Consider the following 21,173-nt stretch of genomic DNA (forward strand, 5'->3'; position numbering starts at 1 on the left):
ATACAAAAATGAAAATTTGTGAATTGGCAAAGAAGTTTGATCTACCGGAATTGTCGGTCAGAACAATTATAAAAGGCAAAGAAAAAATTCTCGAAGCTGTGAAAAATGCTCAATCTTTAAATTCAAGCATCATTTGTAAACGTCAATGATCACTGAGATGGAAACAATGTTAAAATTATGGCGTAATAATCAAGTAAATGTGAAAAATTGTAAAATAATATAGGCCTAATTTGTTATACATATGTATTATCTAAGATTTCATTAAACATTTTTTTCTAAATTATTGTTTTCTTTAGTCTCCGGCCCCAATTAAAAATTATTTGTATATATTTATATGCGAAATTATACCCCGACTTACACGAATTCGACTTACACGGTTACCACTCGGTCCCACCTATCGCATAAGTTCGGGGTATTACTGTATACATAATTGAACACTAAATCATGGCTTGTTCTTGCTGCTCAACCATTTTGTAACATTGTGCTAAGGGGTTCACCTCAGCAATTATGTCATGCAGCATTTCCATTAGTTTTGGATTGCAAGTCTCATTTCTAAATATTCTGTTATCTGTTGCTTCTGCATGTCTATAATGTAAAACTGAGCATACACTTAGGGTGCGACTATGCAGACGCAAATTTAGAGTGAGCGAGAGGTTGCGAGCGATTTTGTTTTCGCAAAGGAAAACCATGCACAAACGCGAAACAAGAAATAACGCTGGCGAGAGCGAATTTCTGGTTCTTGCACATATCTGACAGGTTTTGATATTTATCGCTTCTCACCTCTTCTCACCACATATTCTCGCTTGCTCAGAAAATTCGCTCTCTCGCATCTGCATAGTCGCACGCTTACATCCTGACAAACCTGAAGAGTGAGTGGCCAGCTGCAGCTATTGTGTCATTGGCAACAAAGGAAGCAAACAACAATGCACTGGTGCACTACAGTGTTGAATCGTTGTCTCGCTGCACCAGAAGTGACACGAAGTGCAACTCATGAAATCTATTGATACAAAGCACGCCATTTTCAAATTCTCACAAATTATTTTCAAAATTTTGCATTAAAATCTTGCGACCCCAAATGAGGTTGTGACCCACAGTTTAAGAAGCCCTGATCTAGACATGCAAATCCTTAAATATACTCTTATATTTAAAAATTGGGTCACAATATACTTGTGGTCCAGAACTCCATGACTTCTTCCAATGTGGCCCAGAGAAATAAAAAGGTTGGACACCTCTGTACTAGAGTATGTAGCGTAATAACTCAGCGATTGTTATTACGCTACATTGCGCTTATAGAACAAATATAAAAAATATGACACGGTTTCAAAACACGGTAGAAATATTAATTTTAGTTAAATAAGGGAATTTTCTTTTTACAAAATATCATCATTTCCGTATTTTTTATGGATGATGAAATAAAAATGTTATTAATTGAAAATTTGTTCTAGCAGGTTGCATTTGTTCAGTTGAGTACTGAGTGAACTTTTCCAGAATTTGTGATTGAATACAGAATTATTCAAGTACTGAATTACTGCCATATTTCATTTGTCATTTTACAAATGATTGCTCACCTACAGTTAAAAAAAGCACTTATGTTTAAATAAACTTTACTAAATATAAAGATTAATCTATAAAACAAAACACATTGACAATCTTAAAGGCTAAAATCTGAAATAGAGATAGATAGTTTCAGTCGAAACCATTCGAAAGGAACTGTTCCAGACTAAAAACTATAAAGAATTGTTCCATACAGATTGTTGAGACAGTTCTAAGTTGAAACTACTAACAGGTTCTTCATTCTGTACTTTTATGAATACAGTTTATCGTGATATGATGAATTCTTTATCTGGATTTGAACTAGTAAAAATGTTTAACTCCAGATAAATTAAAGTATTTTAAATTTACAAAAATAATTTTTAAAACAAATATTTACAAACTCTAATAAAAATATAAATTTGTATTAGAGTTCATAAATATTTGTTTTATTAGTAACCAACAGATATGTCTGGCACTGCACATCCAAACAGGAAAATGACTAAACATTAAATGAAAATCACATTACAAATTTGGTTATTTTAATATAAAGAAAATTGCTTTTTGCCTTTGGTATAATTAAATTAAAAATCTACTAATGTGAGGTAGATAATAAGGACTTATCACTTATTACCACTGGTGTGATAAGTCCTTATTATCTACCTCACATTAGTAGATTTTTAATTAATTGTTATTTTAGCTTACAATTGTTAAGTTTATCATGAAGTGTCAAGGAGATCAAATCAGGGAAGAGTGGTGTGTCTGAATTTCACAAAAATCTACTTTCCCCAAAGTCTCAGAGAATAAGCATGAAAAATTTGATGTGGCTTCAACAAAGGGTTTAGGAGTTAATAAGGGGAAATGAAATCAGTGGAGGGGTAGAGAGTCTAGGTTTTGTGATAGTTATTTTCCTCAGATTCTGAGTAAAAGAAGAATAATTTGAAACAGATTGTCTCTCTATTCTTTATTTTTTAGTCAAACATTTTCCATTTTAGAGATTGTCTAGTCCAGACATGGGCAAATGTGGCTCTTTTTGAGTTACATGCAGCTCTTGCTGAAACTGTTAATTTCTGCTTTTTATTATTTCTACAATTTTGTGAAAATATGTTTATTAAAAAAATTCAATATTTGTTTTATATTATATTTATATTATATAATAAAATCGCAATACAGAAATGTGGTACAGAATAAAAAAGTACAAAATTGCAGCGCCCAAGCATTTTGGCTCCCACTGAACTCTTGGTTGCCCACCCCTGGTCTAGCCTAACAGACTAAGCAAGTTGATAGGAAAGTTAGTGCAATTTTTTCTTCTTCATCCTACAGTTTTCATTAGAGTAAACCCAATAAAAAGCACAAATTAATTTGTAAATTTTCAATATTATAAAATCCATGAGCAAACAAATTTGAGATAACAAGCATGCTTACTTAAATAAAAAAAAAAAAAAATTAATAATGAAATTTACACTTAAAAATTGAAAAATTTTGTACAGAGGATTTCCAAAACAGTATTAGATCAAAATAGTAGTATTGTTGTATGGGTTATACCTGTATTTATTTTAGTATAAAACTTACTCATTTATTCCTGTTTTTTTATCTTGAGACACCCTGTCAGTTTTTCTCTCTAATTTCAATCTCCATGCAAGACGATCATCAACCTGTAATAAATTAAAATATATCAAANATTAAATTTCTAAAGATGATGATTTCTTCATAAACATGCCATTCCACACCAGGATATATGTGTAACAGTTAATTTTTAAGAAAATAAACATAAGAAAAAAGACAAAAATATTAATATAGTGGAACAAGCTACTTCAGTTGATCTTGCATTTTAGGCTAATCAGATATTCTAAAGTATGAAATAGTGTCCTACTTATCAGAGAATATTATATTATTTGCATGATATTGTCAGTGGAAAGCAATTGCAAAAAAATTTAATGTTTCAAATGCTGTTATAGTGTGGAAAATAAAAAAAGAAAAGCATTTTTATTGTAAACAGAACATTTTTAAACACTACTTCATAATAAATGTTTAATGAATATCTGAAATGGAAGATTTTTGCTGTTTCTGTATACAGCTATTTTGAGGATTGCTTTTTATTATTTATTTTTAAATTTTCACACTTTAATTAATTAATGCATTAATGTGTTATTTAATAAATCATGTGTTTCTATTCTGTAGTTTTATCTGTACTTCACTATTGGTGTTTTTGTTAATTGGGGGTGAATACTTTTGCCAGCTGGCAGTTTTTCTAATTGTGTAAAAATAACAAGCAAGTACTACTCCAAACTATTCAACACAAGCCAACTATCAGTAATGCAGATTGTTGGTTATGCTCNTAGTTTTATCTGTACTTCACTATTGGTGTTTTTGTTAATTGGGGGTGAATACTTTTGCCAGCTGGCAGTTTTTCTAATTGTGTAAAAATAACAAGCAAGTACAACTCCAAACTATTCAACACAAGCCAACTATCAGTAATGCAGATTGTTGGTTATGCTCAGGACTTCAAAATCCAACATCAATACCATCATCTTGGCTTTTTGAACACAGCCTCAAAAACTGTTGTACTGGCAAGCACAAAAAATGACTGGTTCCGAATTGTAACTAGAGAAAAAAATGAAACCTACTTCTTAAATCCTGAAAAAGGAAATCAATGGTTACAGCTTGGTCAGATGGTAGAACAGATTGTTAAAAGTAAATTCAATCAAAAGGACTTGCTTTGCATTTGGTGGAATTTTGAGGGACCAATACACAGGAAGCTTATTCCTGATCGTCAGACTATAGACAGTGACTACTATGTTCAACAATTGAACTGGGTATATGAAGTCAAACACTTGCTACCCAGCACTGATCAATCATAAGCTATATTTGCAACAGCAATATAGTCACCCTGTCTTCAAACTTTAAATATCAATGAGCACATTGTGCCAAAATATTTATCCAGTGACACCATTAGTTGTTTTTTCTTCAGAACATTACTTTCAAAACAGATATACAAGTTCAGTTCACTAAGAAATGCTTTTATAAACTGCAATTTAAATGCATTAGAGCTTCTCTCATTGGTTGAAAAACTGAAGTTTTGAAGCACATGATTGACTACATTCATACTCATATGCAGATGTATGAACAGAATAGACACAAGTACTTTCATGTGTATGCTTATGCTTATATACATTTAGATTAATAATGTGCATCTATTATATATATAATGGATTCACATTCCTTCTAACACTTAAGACAAAAGAAAGGTAAATGAAGACATCATCTATTTCAGACTCAGAAAATCAAGGGACAATATTGGGAAATCATCTAGGGATTAACTCCTTTTCAACCAGGGAAGCATTTATAAATAATGGCTCATCCCATCTCTCTCAAAATTTTTATTGTTCTAATTATGAGAGTCATATTACAGACTTCTGGTAAACAATTAGTAAGATGATCTTAGAATGCAAGAGAGAGATAGAGAGAGACACTTTCAATATGATATAATTCAAATACTAAAAAAATTCCAAAAAAATATTTTGTACACTGTTGTGCAAAACTTAAGGACATAAGTAATGTTTGCATGTTGTGTCACTGCCAAATAACATAGCTTGATGAAACTTAGCCCATACATAGAAAGAACTGCTACAGTATAGTACAGAAGGTAACTGACAGAAATACACAACAAGACGAACAGAAATGACACTTTTATTCAATGACAATAATTACACTGAAGTCACCATGATTTCTGATGGTCTCCTGGACATTACAAAAAGGCAGGACATGGTTCTTAGGGTGTGTGATCACCATGGACAGCAATGCATACTCTACAATTTGCTCCCATGCTGGCCACAAGGTTGATAGAGTTCCTGTGGTAGGGCGTTCCACTCCTCCACCAGCATGGTTGGCAACTGCTGGATGGTTGTTGGTGCATGTGGATGTGCTGCAATACATCTCCCCAATGCATCCCACACGTGCTCGATGGGATTTAAGTCGGGAGAATGGGCAGGCCAGTCCATTCACCAAACATCATCTTGCTCCAAGAGCTCCTCCATCTGCACTGTTTGATGCGGTTGAGCATTGTCATCTATAACAAAGTCAGGGCTGAATGCATCCCTGAAAAGACGCACACGGGGATGGAGTACAGTATCACAATAACGCTGACCAGTGACAGTACTGCATTCAAAAATTTGGAGGTCAGTACACCCATGCAACATTATGCCTCCCCACACCATAATACCTTGACCACCAAAATGATCATGTCTGCAATGCTCCTGGGTGCATTACACATTCCCACCCCTCGCCATATGAGGGTATGTCCAGAATCACTACTCAGACTGAACCTGCTCTCATCCAAGAAAAGTACACAACCCTACTCCTCACTGGTTCAGTCCCTATACTCTTGACACCATCGCAAATGGTGCCACTGATGTGCTGGTGTCAATGAAACGCAATGTACTGGTTGTCGGGCAAAGAGACCACCCCTATGCAGTCACAGTACCACTGTGAAGCGTGAGATTGTGTGTCTTGCAGTCCTGTTATATATGGTTGCAACTGCACCTGCAGATTGATGTGGGTCCCTTAATGCCTGTTGTACAATGTAGCAGTCATCTGCTGCTGTAGTTGATCGTGGTCGACCACCTCCTCTCCTTCAGACAGCAGTGCCTGTGGTTTGGAATGCTCCCCATGAATGTGAAACAATGCTGTGAGCAATACCAAACTTCTGGGCTACACTCATCACACTTTGTTCTTCCAGTCTCCCGATGATTCTTCCCTGTGTGAAGTGTAATGAAGAACACTACCACAGTGCATCGTAACTGCTCACTGATTGACACACACTGTCTTTTACCATTTCTTCAACTGCCTCGTGTTGTGTGGCCAGCCACATTTGGCGCCATGGTTACGCTGACCTGATATCATGTGATGTCCAGCTTTCTGTGCACAATCGAGAGACCTCTGGCAAGATGCACCCGCATCTTGCCAGAGGTCTTCATTCATTTCTACCGAGTTGTTCATAAGTTCTGTTACTTTATCTTGTCCTTAAGTTTTGCACAGCACATGTATAAATCACATTTTTATTATAACCGCTTATTATCAATAAAAATTTCTATACTGTGTGAAAAAAACGATAAGATTGCTATTGTATATTCAAATATCAGTGGCGGAATGGAAGCGCTGTATTGTCGAAACCAGGTCAACTTCCAAACAGCCAGATTATACACATTCGCGCATATGCTTTACAGAGCACCAACCTCATGTGGTTTAGCTGGTGGAAGCTACACACACACAATGCTTCCAATGATTCTATGCAGGACCTGTTCTGGGCTGTTAGCCGCGTGCCTGCTAGATATTTGGCCACCCTCGCCCAATTATGTGAATCATGAGTAGATTTATAATTTAACAACTCAACAGTGAGGGATGGATATATCCGTTCAGGTCGATTGTGTGGCAGTGGTGAGGGACAAATATATCCATTAAATTCTTTTGGGGTATCGCCAAAAACTACTGAAAAAAATTTTTTACTAGTTCTTTAGACATAACTGTTTACAAAATCTTCTTCTGAAATGGTAATGAGAAAAAAATGCATGGAAAAATACTTTAAAAATTTCCCACGTTTATTCTCCACTACTTTGAGGTAGCACCATACCTAGAGGATTTGATACCGGGATCCCAACCACTTTTCAGTCCTGAAATTTTCGGGATTAAGTTTTCCTGATCCTGAGATTCCATCATTTTAAAAAAGTTGCAAAATAGATTGCATGAAGCGAAACATTCAATGCCAGTGCTCTTAACAGAATTGCTTGCCTATCATTTTAATATAAAATACAAGAAATTTTACTTCAAACAAGCAGCAGAAATTAACCTAGCGGGTTTGTTATGCTTGCTTAGAATAAAACTTCTTGTATTTTGAACTAAAATGACAGGCAAGCAGTTCTCACTGGGTTACCTGGTAATATACTTCATTTTTGTGTTTTTGAATTTTCATGGGCACCAATTGATTTTCTGGTGCAGTTGACAGCACTGCTCAGTGCATTTCACCTGTTAATGTGTCAGCCATCTTGTTTTGCCAGTGTGGGTAATATAGACCAATGCCTCTTGCATGGGGGGTCACAACCTAAGGTGAAAGGTTACAACCCTCGCCTTGCCCGTGATCTGTCAGGATGATGCGAGAAAACCCTTTTACGTATGGGGGTAGTGGTTTGCTGGACGCTGAGAGAGAGACAGACTGAATTTACAAAATTAACATGTTTAATTTAATTTACAAAATTGTTAAGAAAGAAATGAACCTGTATGAGTCTTCAAATTCTACTCAGTGCTATAACCTAGAGCGGGCTTATAAGTATTAACGATTCCTCCAACTTCCATCGAACCTGAACGTGCTTTCTCAGCAGCTGCATATATGTGCAACAAATTGAGAAGCAGACTTGGTGATGAGACACTGGATGCATTATTATTTCTCAGATCATATTTTCACAATTCAAATTAGAATGTTCCTATTAGATTTGTTTTCTTTACATTTAAGAAAAATGTGACTGTTATTATGTTAATCACATTAGAGATATGATTATTATTTTAAAATACTTTTTGCTAAGAAACTTACTATACTACCTACTTACTAGGTTGTTACGTGAAAGTCGTCTATTTAGTCGATGTTAAGAGAGATTTTTGTTAATTTTCAATGTTTATTTGCATAGTTTGTTAAATAAAGGTTTTTTTTCAATTTATGTAAGTTTAAAGCGACCTCAGTGATGCTTGAAAAAGAATAACTTTAACATGAAGACTGATCAGTTAGAGTGATTAGATTAGCAAGGTGTATACTGAAAAATATGTTGATTTTTGTCTAAATTTTGATTTGTTGATTAAAGTGCTGATTTCTGTAGGATTTGCTTATTTTTTATTAACCCTCAATACCGAAATAATCCTGGGATCACGGGATTGACTAAGTATAATCCCGGGATTAGAAATAAGGGCCGGGATTGAATTCCCTAACCATACCTGACTATCCCACTGCTGAAAGGTTAAACCAACCGATAGGAATTTACTGGTATGTTTTTATGATAGTTCTGTATAGTTGACAGGAGTTTAATAAAAATCCATTAAAATATTTGATATTTTTATTCCGCTCTCCCATCTTATATTACTTACGGATTTCAATCTTAAACATTTTCCTTAAATTTACAATTTATGTATCTTTGTCATAAGAATTTGTCTTTCAACTTTTTCCCCAAGACTACAAATATTCAAGTACAAAGTAACCTAATCTCTTAATTATTTTACTACTTAAGTAGTAGTTAAATAGTTAAGATATTAGGGAATTAGGGACATAAAACCCCGCTGAAAGAGCTGGAATTTTACTTAAAAGCTTAACCAAATCAATCTCTAGCCGAGTACAGTGGGGACTGATTTCTTTGCAGTATTAGATGTAATAAAGACAGAAATTTTTCCAATGAGAGTAACTGAAAAGTAAATTTTGGAATTTACAACAACCTGTCGCGTCCTTTGAAGTATACTAGTGATGCAACAAAAGAGGCACTTGACATTGACCAGTATTGGCACCCTTGAGATTTGGCAGTCTACATGCATGTACCTACCAGGACCATCTTTGATTCCATCCATTAGTCACTCGTAGGGAGCTATTTGACTAAGTGAATTGTTTTAAGATTTAAAAAGAAAATAATATTTTATGTTATTTTTATGTATGTTTCTTTACAAAGCTATATTTAATTATAATTTTCTTTATAGTATAGTCATACAATTGAATATTTTGTACCAGGTATGTACTGGTACATCCACTGCACATTTTACCAAGTAAGTTTTTATTATTTTATTTTTAATTGTACTCCTTATATTGTGGCTAGCGATTCAGAATGTAATTGTGATGTTTACAGTTTTTACTGGCTTATCGAACGAATACGAATGGACCCTAGACCATGTGCAATTAACTGATTGCCCCTGAAAGTCGGCTTCTTACAGAAACACAGCTTCCCTATCATCAAATGTCATGGCACGCCACCGTTGAATACATTAAATATATTTATATTATAAGACACATGAATTTTACAACTTTAACCTATTTTTAGAAAGATAAACAAAATTGATTCAGTTACCAAGAGTATACAGCAGTAATATTTTAAATTGGGATAACATGGTTACTCCCAACATCAGCAAATGCAAACATATCTATTAATGTTTTTGAAATATTGTATTTTACACAAAGTTAATCTTTAATTTTTAGAATTAAGATAATATGCAGATTGTAATGTCATTAATATTAAGTATTAACAATTACCTTTAGTTTACCAAGATAACCAGCATGTAAATTGTCTTCCATTTCTAAAATAGCATCTGTCAAAACCATTTCCAAGGCTTCTTCAGGAAGCATACAAGCATACTGAGATGGTTTATTACTTTGAGATTTATTTCCTTGTCGCTGAGATTTACGACGTTCCTTGTACTGATAATATTCTATCGATTCATTATTTAATAAATGGACAGGACACTTTTCTAAAGATTTTTGAATATTTATCTTATTATTAATTAATTCATTCCTTAAATTTCTTTCACGAAACCCACGAGTATTAAGTGCTGCTATAAGTTGATCTAAATCTTCAGTTTTATGGTAAAATGACCATGCAGTTCTTTGAACAGTTTTTCCATGTACTGGACAAGTTAATGAACACGCGGTACAAACACCAGAAACTGGGTTATCCTTTTTTTGATAAGAATTTTTGTCTTCACACAGTTGTTTTCTACATAATGAATTATTCACATCAATTCTATACAAAAATTCTCGTTGAGCAAGTTCCGATTCAGATATTTTTAATTCATCATTATGTGAATATTCTGTTGTTTTTCCATTCAAGGTAGTGTCTAATAAATCAGATGATTTTACACAATTTAATTCATTATTATGATTTTGTGCTGGATTATCAATTAATTCATTCTCCTTATCACTATTTGTACTTTTTTCATCAGACGATGACTGTAAAAATTTCTTCATAAAAGGTAAAGGAAGTTCATTGGAAAATGATGGATTACAATTTGGATTATAAGGTGTTGGTACAGGTTGACAATCTCCTACAAATGGATCATCATCCTCAACAAATAATCCTGCAATTGTTTTAAACATCCAAAATCGGCGATAGGAACGATCTCTTCCAAGTAATATTACATCTACATCATTCTGGAGATTACTTATGCTATTTTTTACTTCAGATATTTTATTATCAAGATCTTTTCTTTTATTTAATGGTTCAAGTAGTTCTTGTTGTTCTTTACGTGTCATTATTTTATTTGATATTAAATTTGCTATTTTATCATCTTCAGATTCTCCAGATTCATTAATTAATTTCCCAGAACTGAAATTTAAAAATTTTAAATTAGTTTTTCAACTTCTTTATATAAATAGGTTTTCAAATATATCTATGGAAAACTAAACAAATTTGGAGATATAAAATTTTGATTTTTTAAAATAAATTATATAGCAAAACTCAAAACAGAATCTCACTGAATATGATAAAAAGTATCATACATTCAGTTTTGATTACTACCATCATACACAATAATTGAAATAATACATTATATTATTCAAAGCTTACATTTACTGTTTAAAAAAAAACCTGAAAACAATACAGTAATTAAAGAATAAAATGAAATATTAAACTGGATACTATATAAATCTTATCAATCCAAAAATAAATTATAATCAAATATTAAATTGAATAAATTTTTAAATTATTATTATAGAAATCATTGTTTTATATATATGTTATGTTTCAACAGGTTCGAAAACATTCTTCAAATACTTTATTTCTAAGAACATTTTAATATAGGCTAACTTTTTCAATGAGGAATGTATTTTAGGGCTTCTGTTTATATTATAGTCAGAATATATTAAAACATTGAGAAATAAAGAATTAATCTATAACTCAGTTATTGGTGGTGGTTTATCAAAACAAATCCAAATTTATAAATCATTAATATATTTTATATGCTTTTCCTTTTTAAAATATTTATAGTCTATGTAACAAGACTAAAAATGTAATAAGATAAAATGTAGACTACATGTATCATGTAGCTTAGCTTAATTTACAGTCTTTTCAATAAAATGTTTTTTAGTCATGATGTAAAATTATATCATTGATGATAATTTCCAATGCAAGACCTATTTGTGGTCAAACTTGCTCTCTCCTTTTAGATATCAGCTATAAATTATTTATTGAATCATACAATGTACAGTACCGTATTTACTCACATATACAACAAGGTCTTTATTCATTTATCACAACTTCCTAGGTCGCCCTATTCATGTGAATGAAAGATTTTTTGCGTTTTTGCAAATAATTTTTGTGAACCATGTATTCGCATTTTTTACCAGATGCTTACCCACTTGTATTTAAAAACATAAGTATTTTATCTGGGTCATTTGAATCGTTCTTGTATAGTGTCAAGAGTAAAGATGAATAGCAATAGGAATAGGAAAAGCAAAGACTTTGACAAATTCCAATTTGAAATTCCAAAATCACACGGAAGCCTGATATAAGTTTTAATCCATTCCCACGTGAAAACAATGATTATTTGGAAATCAGAATTTGGAGAAACTCATAAGTGTAATCAATGAAGAGTGGATTTAACTGTTAAGAATTGGCAAAAAAAAAGTTTCGTATTATCCAACTTTACATGAGCAAATTATATTGTTAATTTTACAGGATTTTTCCTTAAAGTTTAAAACGCCAGTAATTTTTGTGGGACAATGTGTGCATTTGATATTTTACTTGTGATTAAACAAAATAAAATTAGAACTGTATTAATAAATCTAATTTTCTTTATTTTGATCTTTAAACTCACACCTCATCCTATATACGAGTAAATGCGGTAAATTACCTAGCAAAGAAAATATTTTAACCATGTTTTCAATTTAAGAATGCAGAAATTTTTAATTTATATAAGTTGCTCTATTATACAAAAATACTACTTATGAGAGAGAAATGAAAACTGATTTGGACAAACACTATTTTACATTTATGTTAAACTCAAGTAAAATACATTTAAGCACAAAATAGAGGGTTTACCAGCATTTACCTACCATTTTGACTCACATAGCCTCAAAGTGGGGATGTTGTAATATGCACAAACCTGTTCAGCAACAGAAGCCATTTCAGTAAACAAGGAGCACTGGTTGGCTGTACATTGTTATTAAGACCTTCAAAAATGGCAGTTCTGTTGTCAAGATACAGAGTACCTAGGTGACACTTCAATATTGGAAGACACGGAGAGTACCCAATCACATCATGAAAAGGGTGATGTTTTGCACTGTATTAGATAAGAAATCAGGATGAAATGTGAAATGTGTGCAGATGCTGAAAAACATTGAGCATGTGAGGAGTGCTGTCCATCAAAGCAGTATTTTAAACATGCCTGCCAGATCTAAACACGTCTAAGCATAAAACTGTGGAAGAAATGAAAGATATACAAGCATCTACCCTGTTACAAGTGATGGAAAATGTGGTCAATAGTGAATGAGTATGAACTTGGATGGAGAGTATCTAGTATCAAAGTGAAGTTATACATATATATTTATATTTATTTGTTGTAACAATAATCCTTCCTTTATCACTATTGTCAATAAATATGATCAATAAGTGAATGTATTTATGTTTCAAAATGGTAGGCAAACACTAGACATCCTGTACTTTCCTTTTTCAATTCTATGCAAATTTTTTAAGTGTATATTAATAAAATATATTTATTGAATCCCATAGATGCTATTAATTTGAGCATAAAACAAGTCACATCATCTCAAAATATATTTATACTAGAATGGTATATCAGTATACAATTTTCACTTTAAATATGCCTGTAATATATTAAATTATTGTTTAGACATATTCAGACCTGTTTAAGATGGTTTGAAATATGTAACAAATTATGTACATGATAAGATTAGATTTGTTAAGATATAAAAGTTTCATTAATCTACTATAACACTATTCTACCTTTACATTTGATAAAATATAAATTGAAATGTTATATGGATAATACAAAATTCAAACAATATTTAATAAATTGGGAGGTTATATTTTCTATAATATACTGATGTTAGTTCTACTAATATACTGATGATATATTTCTAACTAAAAAAAAATATATACATATAGCTATTTTATAAAAGTAAATTAATTTTATTTCTTTATGTTACTTGTGATACAAATAGGAAAATAGTTATTGTAAAAAATGATCAGAAAGAAAACTACAATGCAAGAAATTTTATGTATATTTTTCCTCTCCCCAAAGTCTGATTTTCTCCCCTTTTTTGTTAATAGAATATAATTATTTACATGTAAATATAAATAAATTTCTATTTGACTTTTTTTTTATTTCATCCTATTTGTAAAATAAAAAAATCTTTAAATACCAGTAACAGAATTTTAATGAAAACTCCAAATGTTTTTGGCCTTTACCTAGGCCTGCCTCAGGTTTTTTAACGAAACAGAATTCCAAAATGGAATGTTAGAACGGTAATATTCAAAAAATCAATTTTTAAGATTTCGAATACCTCACAACATAAGCCAAATTCATGCTGTAGACAGGCTAAAAATCGTAAATGTATGATTATCTAATTCAATTTTATGAGCTCTATGATGGCTTTTTACCCCCATTCCTGTTAGACTTATCACACCATCAATTTGAAACAGGACAATCTTTAGAAAATCACATTTTTTATTTCCTAGAGTACTAGAGTATGCATTTCAGATTTCAAGTCCCTTTTCAACTCTTTGTGATGTAAATGGTTATGAGAAGCACAAAAATGGTGATGATTGATAACATACAGATGATAATTATTAATTTACAGGTATCATCTGTAGGTTATCAATTATCACCATTTCTGTGCTTCTCATAACCATTTACATCACAAAGAGTTGAAAAGGGACTTGAAATCTGAAATGCATACTCTAGTACTCTAGGAAATAAAAAATGTGATTTTCTAAAGATTGTCCTGTTTCAAATTGATGGTGTGATAAGTCTAACAGGAATGGGGGTAAAAAGCCATCATAGAGCTCGTAAAATTGAATTAGATGATCATACATTTACGATTTTTAGCCTGTCTACAGCATGAATTTGGCTTATGTTGTGAGGTATTCGAAATCTTAAAAATTGATTTTTTGAATATTACCGTTCTAACATTCCATTTTGGAATTCTGTTTCGTTAAAAAACCTGAGGCAGGCCTAGGTAAAGGCCAAAAACATTTGGAGTTTTTATTAAAATTCTGTTACTGGTATTTAAAGATTTTGTTTTTATTTGATTGCTCCAGTAATTTGAAAAGGTGATAGTTGTAATCCCATTTGTCATTTATTCCTATTTTGTATCAAAATAGGAGGCCAGCAAATTAAATTTCGAAAAGAAGTTGAAAATCATTGCTTTAGTGTTGATCAGAGTACAGCTAATTAAAATTTACATTAATCTGGAAGAAATCATTCACCTTTCTGCTATCAAGTTTCATTTTGTTAAATGAACATACAAATTTTGTAGGTTTCCACATCTTTCAAGCTGTCATTAGAAACAGTACTTTCTAACCCAAGTAAAAAAAATTTACCTTTCAATTTCTTTTTTATAAGCAAGTTGTAACTGTCTCAGTTCAATTTTGGCTAAACGAAGTTTTTCATTCTTTTCATCAATGACTTCATGAAACATGTCATATGTCAAAAATTGGTCTATCAGTACTTTGAAAATTTTCAATCTATTTTCTGTAATATAAAAAACATTTTTAATTAATATGTTTGGCAGAATACAATTTTTAATGCAAAAATATTGTAATATAACTATAATTCACTCAAGTAAAATTTACATAATCAGAAATGATTTTTATATACTGTATATACAATATGCATATTACATATACAGTAAAAGCTTGATATTTTGGACCTCGTGTTATTACAGATGACTGATGTTAGTGTGTCCAAAAGTATAGGAAAATTATAAGAAAACTCATTTGCTGTAACAGACTTCTCTATATACAAAACAGTGTCCTTCTGTTATTACAGATCTTTAATCACTGATTTATTTACTTTATTTTTATTTACAAAAAATAAATACAAAAATAATATAAAATTCATTTTTAATAATGTTTTATGGCATAGATTTTCATATGTTTAGTTTGTTTTCATTTTCTCTATGAATGACAAGTCTTGGATTTATTGTGTAAAGCAAAGCCATAGATCAAAAGAAAACAAAGCTTTAGATTTAACAAAAAACCAAGAAAAAACTATAACAAACTTTTCTTAATTACAACAGTCCTATCAAAAAAGTAAAAGGTAAAATTTTATATTATCTCCATTATACAATTTAGGCTGCAAAATAGAGTAAAATGTTAATAAAGTATAGAAGTACCAACCCCCCTTTTTACTGTGTAGCAAACACTTTTATTACACAGTAATTTTTTCATGTACAAAATTTTGATGCAGGTGACAGTTACTCTAAAGTTAAAAACTAGCTTTAGAAATGTCTAGAAAAAGCAAATGTCAAAGTAATTTCATTGAATAATAAGAACAAGCAGGAATTCCCATTCATTTACTCAGACTACTTTTAGTAAACTTACTGTGCTTAGTGAAGTCACTCCACCTCTCTTTGGTTTTAAGAATTTTATGCTTATGACTGTAATGGCTTCTTGTACCAAATTAAATAAGTTCATTTTTAAAAATATAGTTGCTATGTTAATGAGTACAGAGACTACACTATTGTACAGTAATTTTAACTTTGCCATTTTTTCTAGCTATTTGGCAAAGAATCATTCAATGATGCTCAGAACATTCTTAGCTCCATCACTAAGCTGTTCAGAATTCTGACTTCAGCATCTCTTGCCATGCCCAGAAAGTTATACTGAAAATTGGCTATAAATATGGCTAATTTTTAGCTTTGGAGAAAAGATTGGCAATTTGTTTGCTGCTTGTTGGGATTTACTGTTGTAAATGTGAACCATTCATTAATGTATTTCTGAACTTACACCAGTCCTTGATTGTAAAGTGTATATAAATTAAAAGATTTTTCGTTGCTCTGTATGTGCCAACAAGGCCTTTTTCAAGCCCGTGATTGGTTCAGCCAGGCACTCAATGAAGTGGCTGGATGTTGAGGGACCAGACCCAACATATCCAGAATAGATCACTTCCTGAAACATTCTTGGGTTTGGTGACCTGGATTCAATTTTGGGTCTCTCAGAGTGGTAGGCTGATAGCTTATCCACCCTAGGCTTCTCATGACTATTATCTGCCAGTGGTTGAGTGGATAAAATCACCAAACCAACTCTTCATGGATTTGCTCCTCACCAACAAGCTGACATGGGATTTCCTCAGTTTTCTACATGTCTATCATCAAAATAGGGGCCAGTTCATCTTAGAAGGTTTTCCAGAAGGCATCCTCCTTGGCAGATCACCCGTGTGTTGATTGCCAAGTTTGGTTAAATCAATTGTGAGACTATTAGACCCTCTCAAAGCACAATGTAATGATTGCATTCATATTTAAAATGCTATTCAGTCAACACACTTTTCTTTATATATCTTAGAATAGGCACACTATGCCTGCAAATCTAGATTAATTTCCATGCTTTCAGGACAAAAACTACTCACTCTCTCTATCTTGGACATATTCTCATGGAATCAAACCTGGTTTTACTGTGATTTAAATATGTACTGTATTCATTTGATGCCAAGTACAATACCAGAAAATGTATTCATCCATCACAATAGACCAGTCATCATTCATTAATAATCAATATCCGTACATCATGCATTTTAACTAAATAATCCTATATTTATAGAGTATAGTATTTTGTTCAGCAAGTAAAATATCCAAAGGTTAAAATGTACAATTTATTCAATTCTTTATTCTACATATGAATTTCGGGTTGACATGAACTTTCAACTCCTCTTCAGTGCTATATAATTTGTATGTTTTTCTATAGAAACAACCATAGGTGGAGATCCAATTTCAAGTACAAGTGCATAACCAGTGTTTTAAGATTTTATTCATTTCTTAATCCCATGAGAGATGTTGGGCATTACACCATATAAAATTTAATATTTTTTCCTTTACAATCTTGTTTATATAATATTAAGACAGCTGGCTACTTATGAACATTTAAAAACTTCATTTTTAATTTATGTGAACTTTTTAAAGGTAAACCATCAATCACCTTACAAATTTACAGAATCACTTGTACTTAAAATCGAATCGCTGCCTATGGTTGTTTCTATATAAAAACATACAAATTATATAACACTGAAGAGGGTTGAGAGTTCATGCCAACCTGAAATTCATATGTAGAATAAAGAATTGAATAAATTGTACGTTTTAACCTTTGGATATTTTACTTGCTGAACAAAATACTATACCTATAAATATAGGATTATTTACTTAAAACATAAGAATACAGCAAATCTATAATTAAGATCTATATATCATACTTGTTTATCTCAAACAACCATACTAAACAAAATATCTATATTGGTAAAATCAACAACATAGAAACTGCCCAGGAAACAAAACAACTGTGGAAAATAGGTAAGGTATTATGCATGTAATTAAATAACTATATCTTAAATTCTGTTGAAGAGCTATATTGTTTTGTTTCAGACACAATATAAAATTTTATGATATTTTGAATTTACAACCCAATCACGTATGGCAACCATAAATGTTTCAATCTCTTCATAGTAGTACAATTATCAAGCAATTTGATACAATTTTATCAACATAATTATGGGTAAGATTATCAGAATATTTATTATGAAACTCCTTCAGGAATGACAACTGTTTTATAATATCTATGTTTTTATATATTATACAATGTCCAGATTAATTGTATTTGAACTTCGTGGTATATTATTCAAGTCTCTAGGGTTGTTAATTTATGTAAAATGTGATTGTTTTATTAAAAAATTACAATGTCTGCAATTATTTGTTATATTTATTACATTTATTATATTAGTAGTCTTCCCCATGAAGGAGAATCAATCTTTCTATGGTAATTCTGCCATGCTAAGGACAATAACTACATTTGTTTTTGAAATTGAGTTACGGCCATTTTCAGGAATCTTACTAATATATGTAACTTAAATATTAAAATGTTTATATCAATTGGTTTTTCCCCAATAAGTTTTAAAAAATATAAATTTGTATATAGTCATAATTTTTACATTTTAATAGAGCCTTATAAAAACTAGGAATTTGACATTTTGTCAATAACTTGAAGTTTAACCTATAATTTCTCTTTATTGATTAGAGCAGATAAAAAAAGAAAAACATATCTTATATTTTCAGTTAAATTACAGATGCATGGACATAAGAATTTCATTATAGCAATGGAGTTCATAAATTCTAAACATATAAACATCATTTCATAATTCTTGAAAAATTTTCAAACAATTCTTTTTTCCATAAAATCAATCTGACATTGCCTATGATCTTTTCTGAAACAGTAAATTATATTTCACCCATACAGCTATCAACTCCCCAGTCTTGATTCAGTTTCTTAAAAACTTTTATATAAATATTTTTCTATATTTTCCTTTCCTTTTCACATATTTTACAGACAAACATTATACAATACATTTAAACAATGGTTTTTAATTTTGGTATAACCAAGAAAAAAAAAATGTAACAAAAATTTTATTTTCAATATTAAAATTGAGTTTTGTTTATATCAAAATACATGTCACCTTAACATGGCATTATGATTTATCTTACCAGTCTTCATTTCATTTTGATAATCAATTTATTATAACAGATTTGAAGTTTCCCTTCAAATATAAACTGCCAACTACTGTATTTAAATATCAAACTTTAGGCCAGTAGTTTTATTTGACTTATTACAAAACTAATTTGATGTTTCATTAGAAATGCTCATGATTTAAATTTTCTTTATGCTATTTGTTTAAAATTGGTGATTAAATATTCTCCTCAAGTTTCAAAATATTCACACTATATATTTAATATAGTCAAGTTATTCCAAAATATCTATTTTTTCATGTTAAATTTCCTCCACAATTTAATTTATTGTGGAGGAAATTTCAATCAATTCAATCAACTAAATCAATTTTAAAAATAAAGTTTAAATTAGCATTGGACTAAACATTTGATATTATTCAGTCTTTGGCCAAATACTAAACATAGGTATTTGATATCCAGACCAAATAAGCATGAACTGACTCAATGGCTGTGTTCAGCAGACTCAACAGTTTCAGAGCTGTTGAGTATTTTGTGTAAAGGTTCCTCTTCATCAGGTGCTGGTACAATATATATAAAAATAGATTCACAATAAACCTTTGAGTGACCAGTAAAATATTTATTTGAAAAAACAAATGTTTTCGACCGTATTCTTCGGCCTTTTTCAGGTTAAACGTTCTGAGATTCTAAAAGCCGTTGTGCTTAAAGATTTAAAAGTTTTGGAACATACTCAACTCATTATTTTCCCGCTGAATGCCCTCTACAGTAGCATTCTTTCAGAACATGTTTGGTGTTTTGACGTCACATTTGGCAACGTCTTTCATTTATTCTACCTGAAACTGATCAATGAGGTTTTTCCAACCCATATGTCGCTCATCGTTCAGCAGATTCAGGTTGCTACATAACAACTATCAATTTGCTCAGTTACAACTGTTGAGTCTGCTGAATGCAGCCAATGGTGAACTATTTAACTATGCCATTTCAGTTTGGGGGAAGGAAACCAGGATGAAAATAACATTTACAATCTCAAATATTTAAAAATATTGTTATTTATCCCTTTCTGAAACAAATGTAATGTAATAAATGATCTTGAGCAAATGTTATTTATTAATAATCAAATTCAAGAGTGAAATTGTAATGGTTTTGTATTCATAGGAAACTGTCATTTGTTGGTTATCATAAATAGCTTTGCTGAACATAACATACTTTCACTGACTAAGTTATATGGCAGAGAGAGAAAATATGATTCCCACTAGCAAGATTTAATTTTCATTACATATTAATAATTTCTTAAAAATAAAAATTTATATAATCTTCATTATTAATTGATGCTGCTGCCTTCCATCTTATTCTAAGATTTAGAGCCTAACCTTTCTGTTTAGCAGTATCAAATAAATCACTGGATTTTCAGCAGTCAGGAAGGTAAGAATATTTGCTATTCAGCAACAGTAACATTTGAATAATTACTTTGCATTTGGCCAAAGACCCTCATTTGGTCCATTCCTTGTTTATAATATATGCATATTATTCATATAAAACTGCTGTGTGTACATTTTTACACACAACAAAATTTTATATACATATTTAATATAGATAAATTATAATTAATTTCTTTAAAAATCTTATGATAAATTGAGTAGATCATGAAAAAAAAAAATAAATAAATCAAGTAAAAATACCTGTTGATAATTCATACACAGATACAGATGAAAGATCTTTTAATAATACAGGTTCTTCCAATTTAAATAAAAGTCCAGGATCATCCTCTATATAATCAGGAACACTTTGCCGTCTATCACGTTTAAATTGTGAACCAGAAGAAATAAGATGAATTCGTAACATTTCTGTTACAGTGTTGGAATCTAATGTCAAATTTATTAATGTAGATCCTACAAAATAATAATTAGTTTATAGGTATTGTAAACTTATATTATATATTTCA

The 21,173-nt window shown here is 31.0% G+C and overlaps 1 protein-coding gene across 1 annotated transcript in view; it reads right to left on the reverse strand.

The window, feature by feature from the left end:
- The window catches only part of LOC111628835 (bromodomain adjacent to zinc finger domain protein 1A-like), a gene marked incomplete at its 5' end in the record, with an annotated part of 39,002 nt that extends 17,877 nt beyond the window's left edge, over positions 1-21,125 (reverse strand). Inside the window, 4 exons of the mRNA XM_023372683.1 lie at positions 3,103-3,185; positions 9,803-10,871; positions 15,108-15,258; positions 20,911-21,125. Of these exons, the coding sequence (XP_023228451.1) occupies positions 3,103-3,185; positions 9,803-10,871; positions 15,108-15,258; positions 20,911-21,125 (1,518 nt within the window). The remainder of the gene's footprint in view (positions 1-3,102; positions 3,186-9,802; positions 10,872-15,107; positions 15,259-20,910) is intronic.
- Between the last annotated feature and the right edge of the window lie 48 nt (positions 21,126-21,173).

Source organism: Centruroides sculpturatus, unplaced genomic scaffold (genome assembly GCF_000671375.1).
Source record: "Centruroides sculpturatus isolate CEXI.00-Female unplaced genomic scaffold, Cexi_2.0 scaffold34, whole genome shotgun sequence".
Taxonomy (NCBI): Eukaryota; Metazoa; Arthropoda; class Arachnida; order Scorpiones; family Buthidae; genus Centruroides; species Centruroides sculpturatus.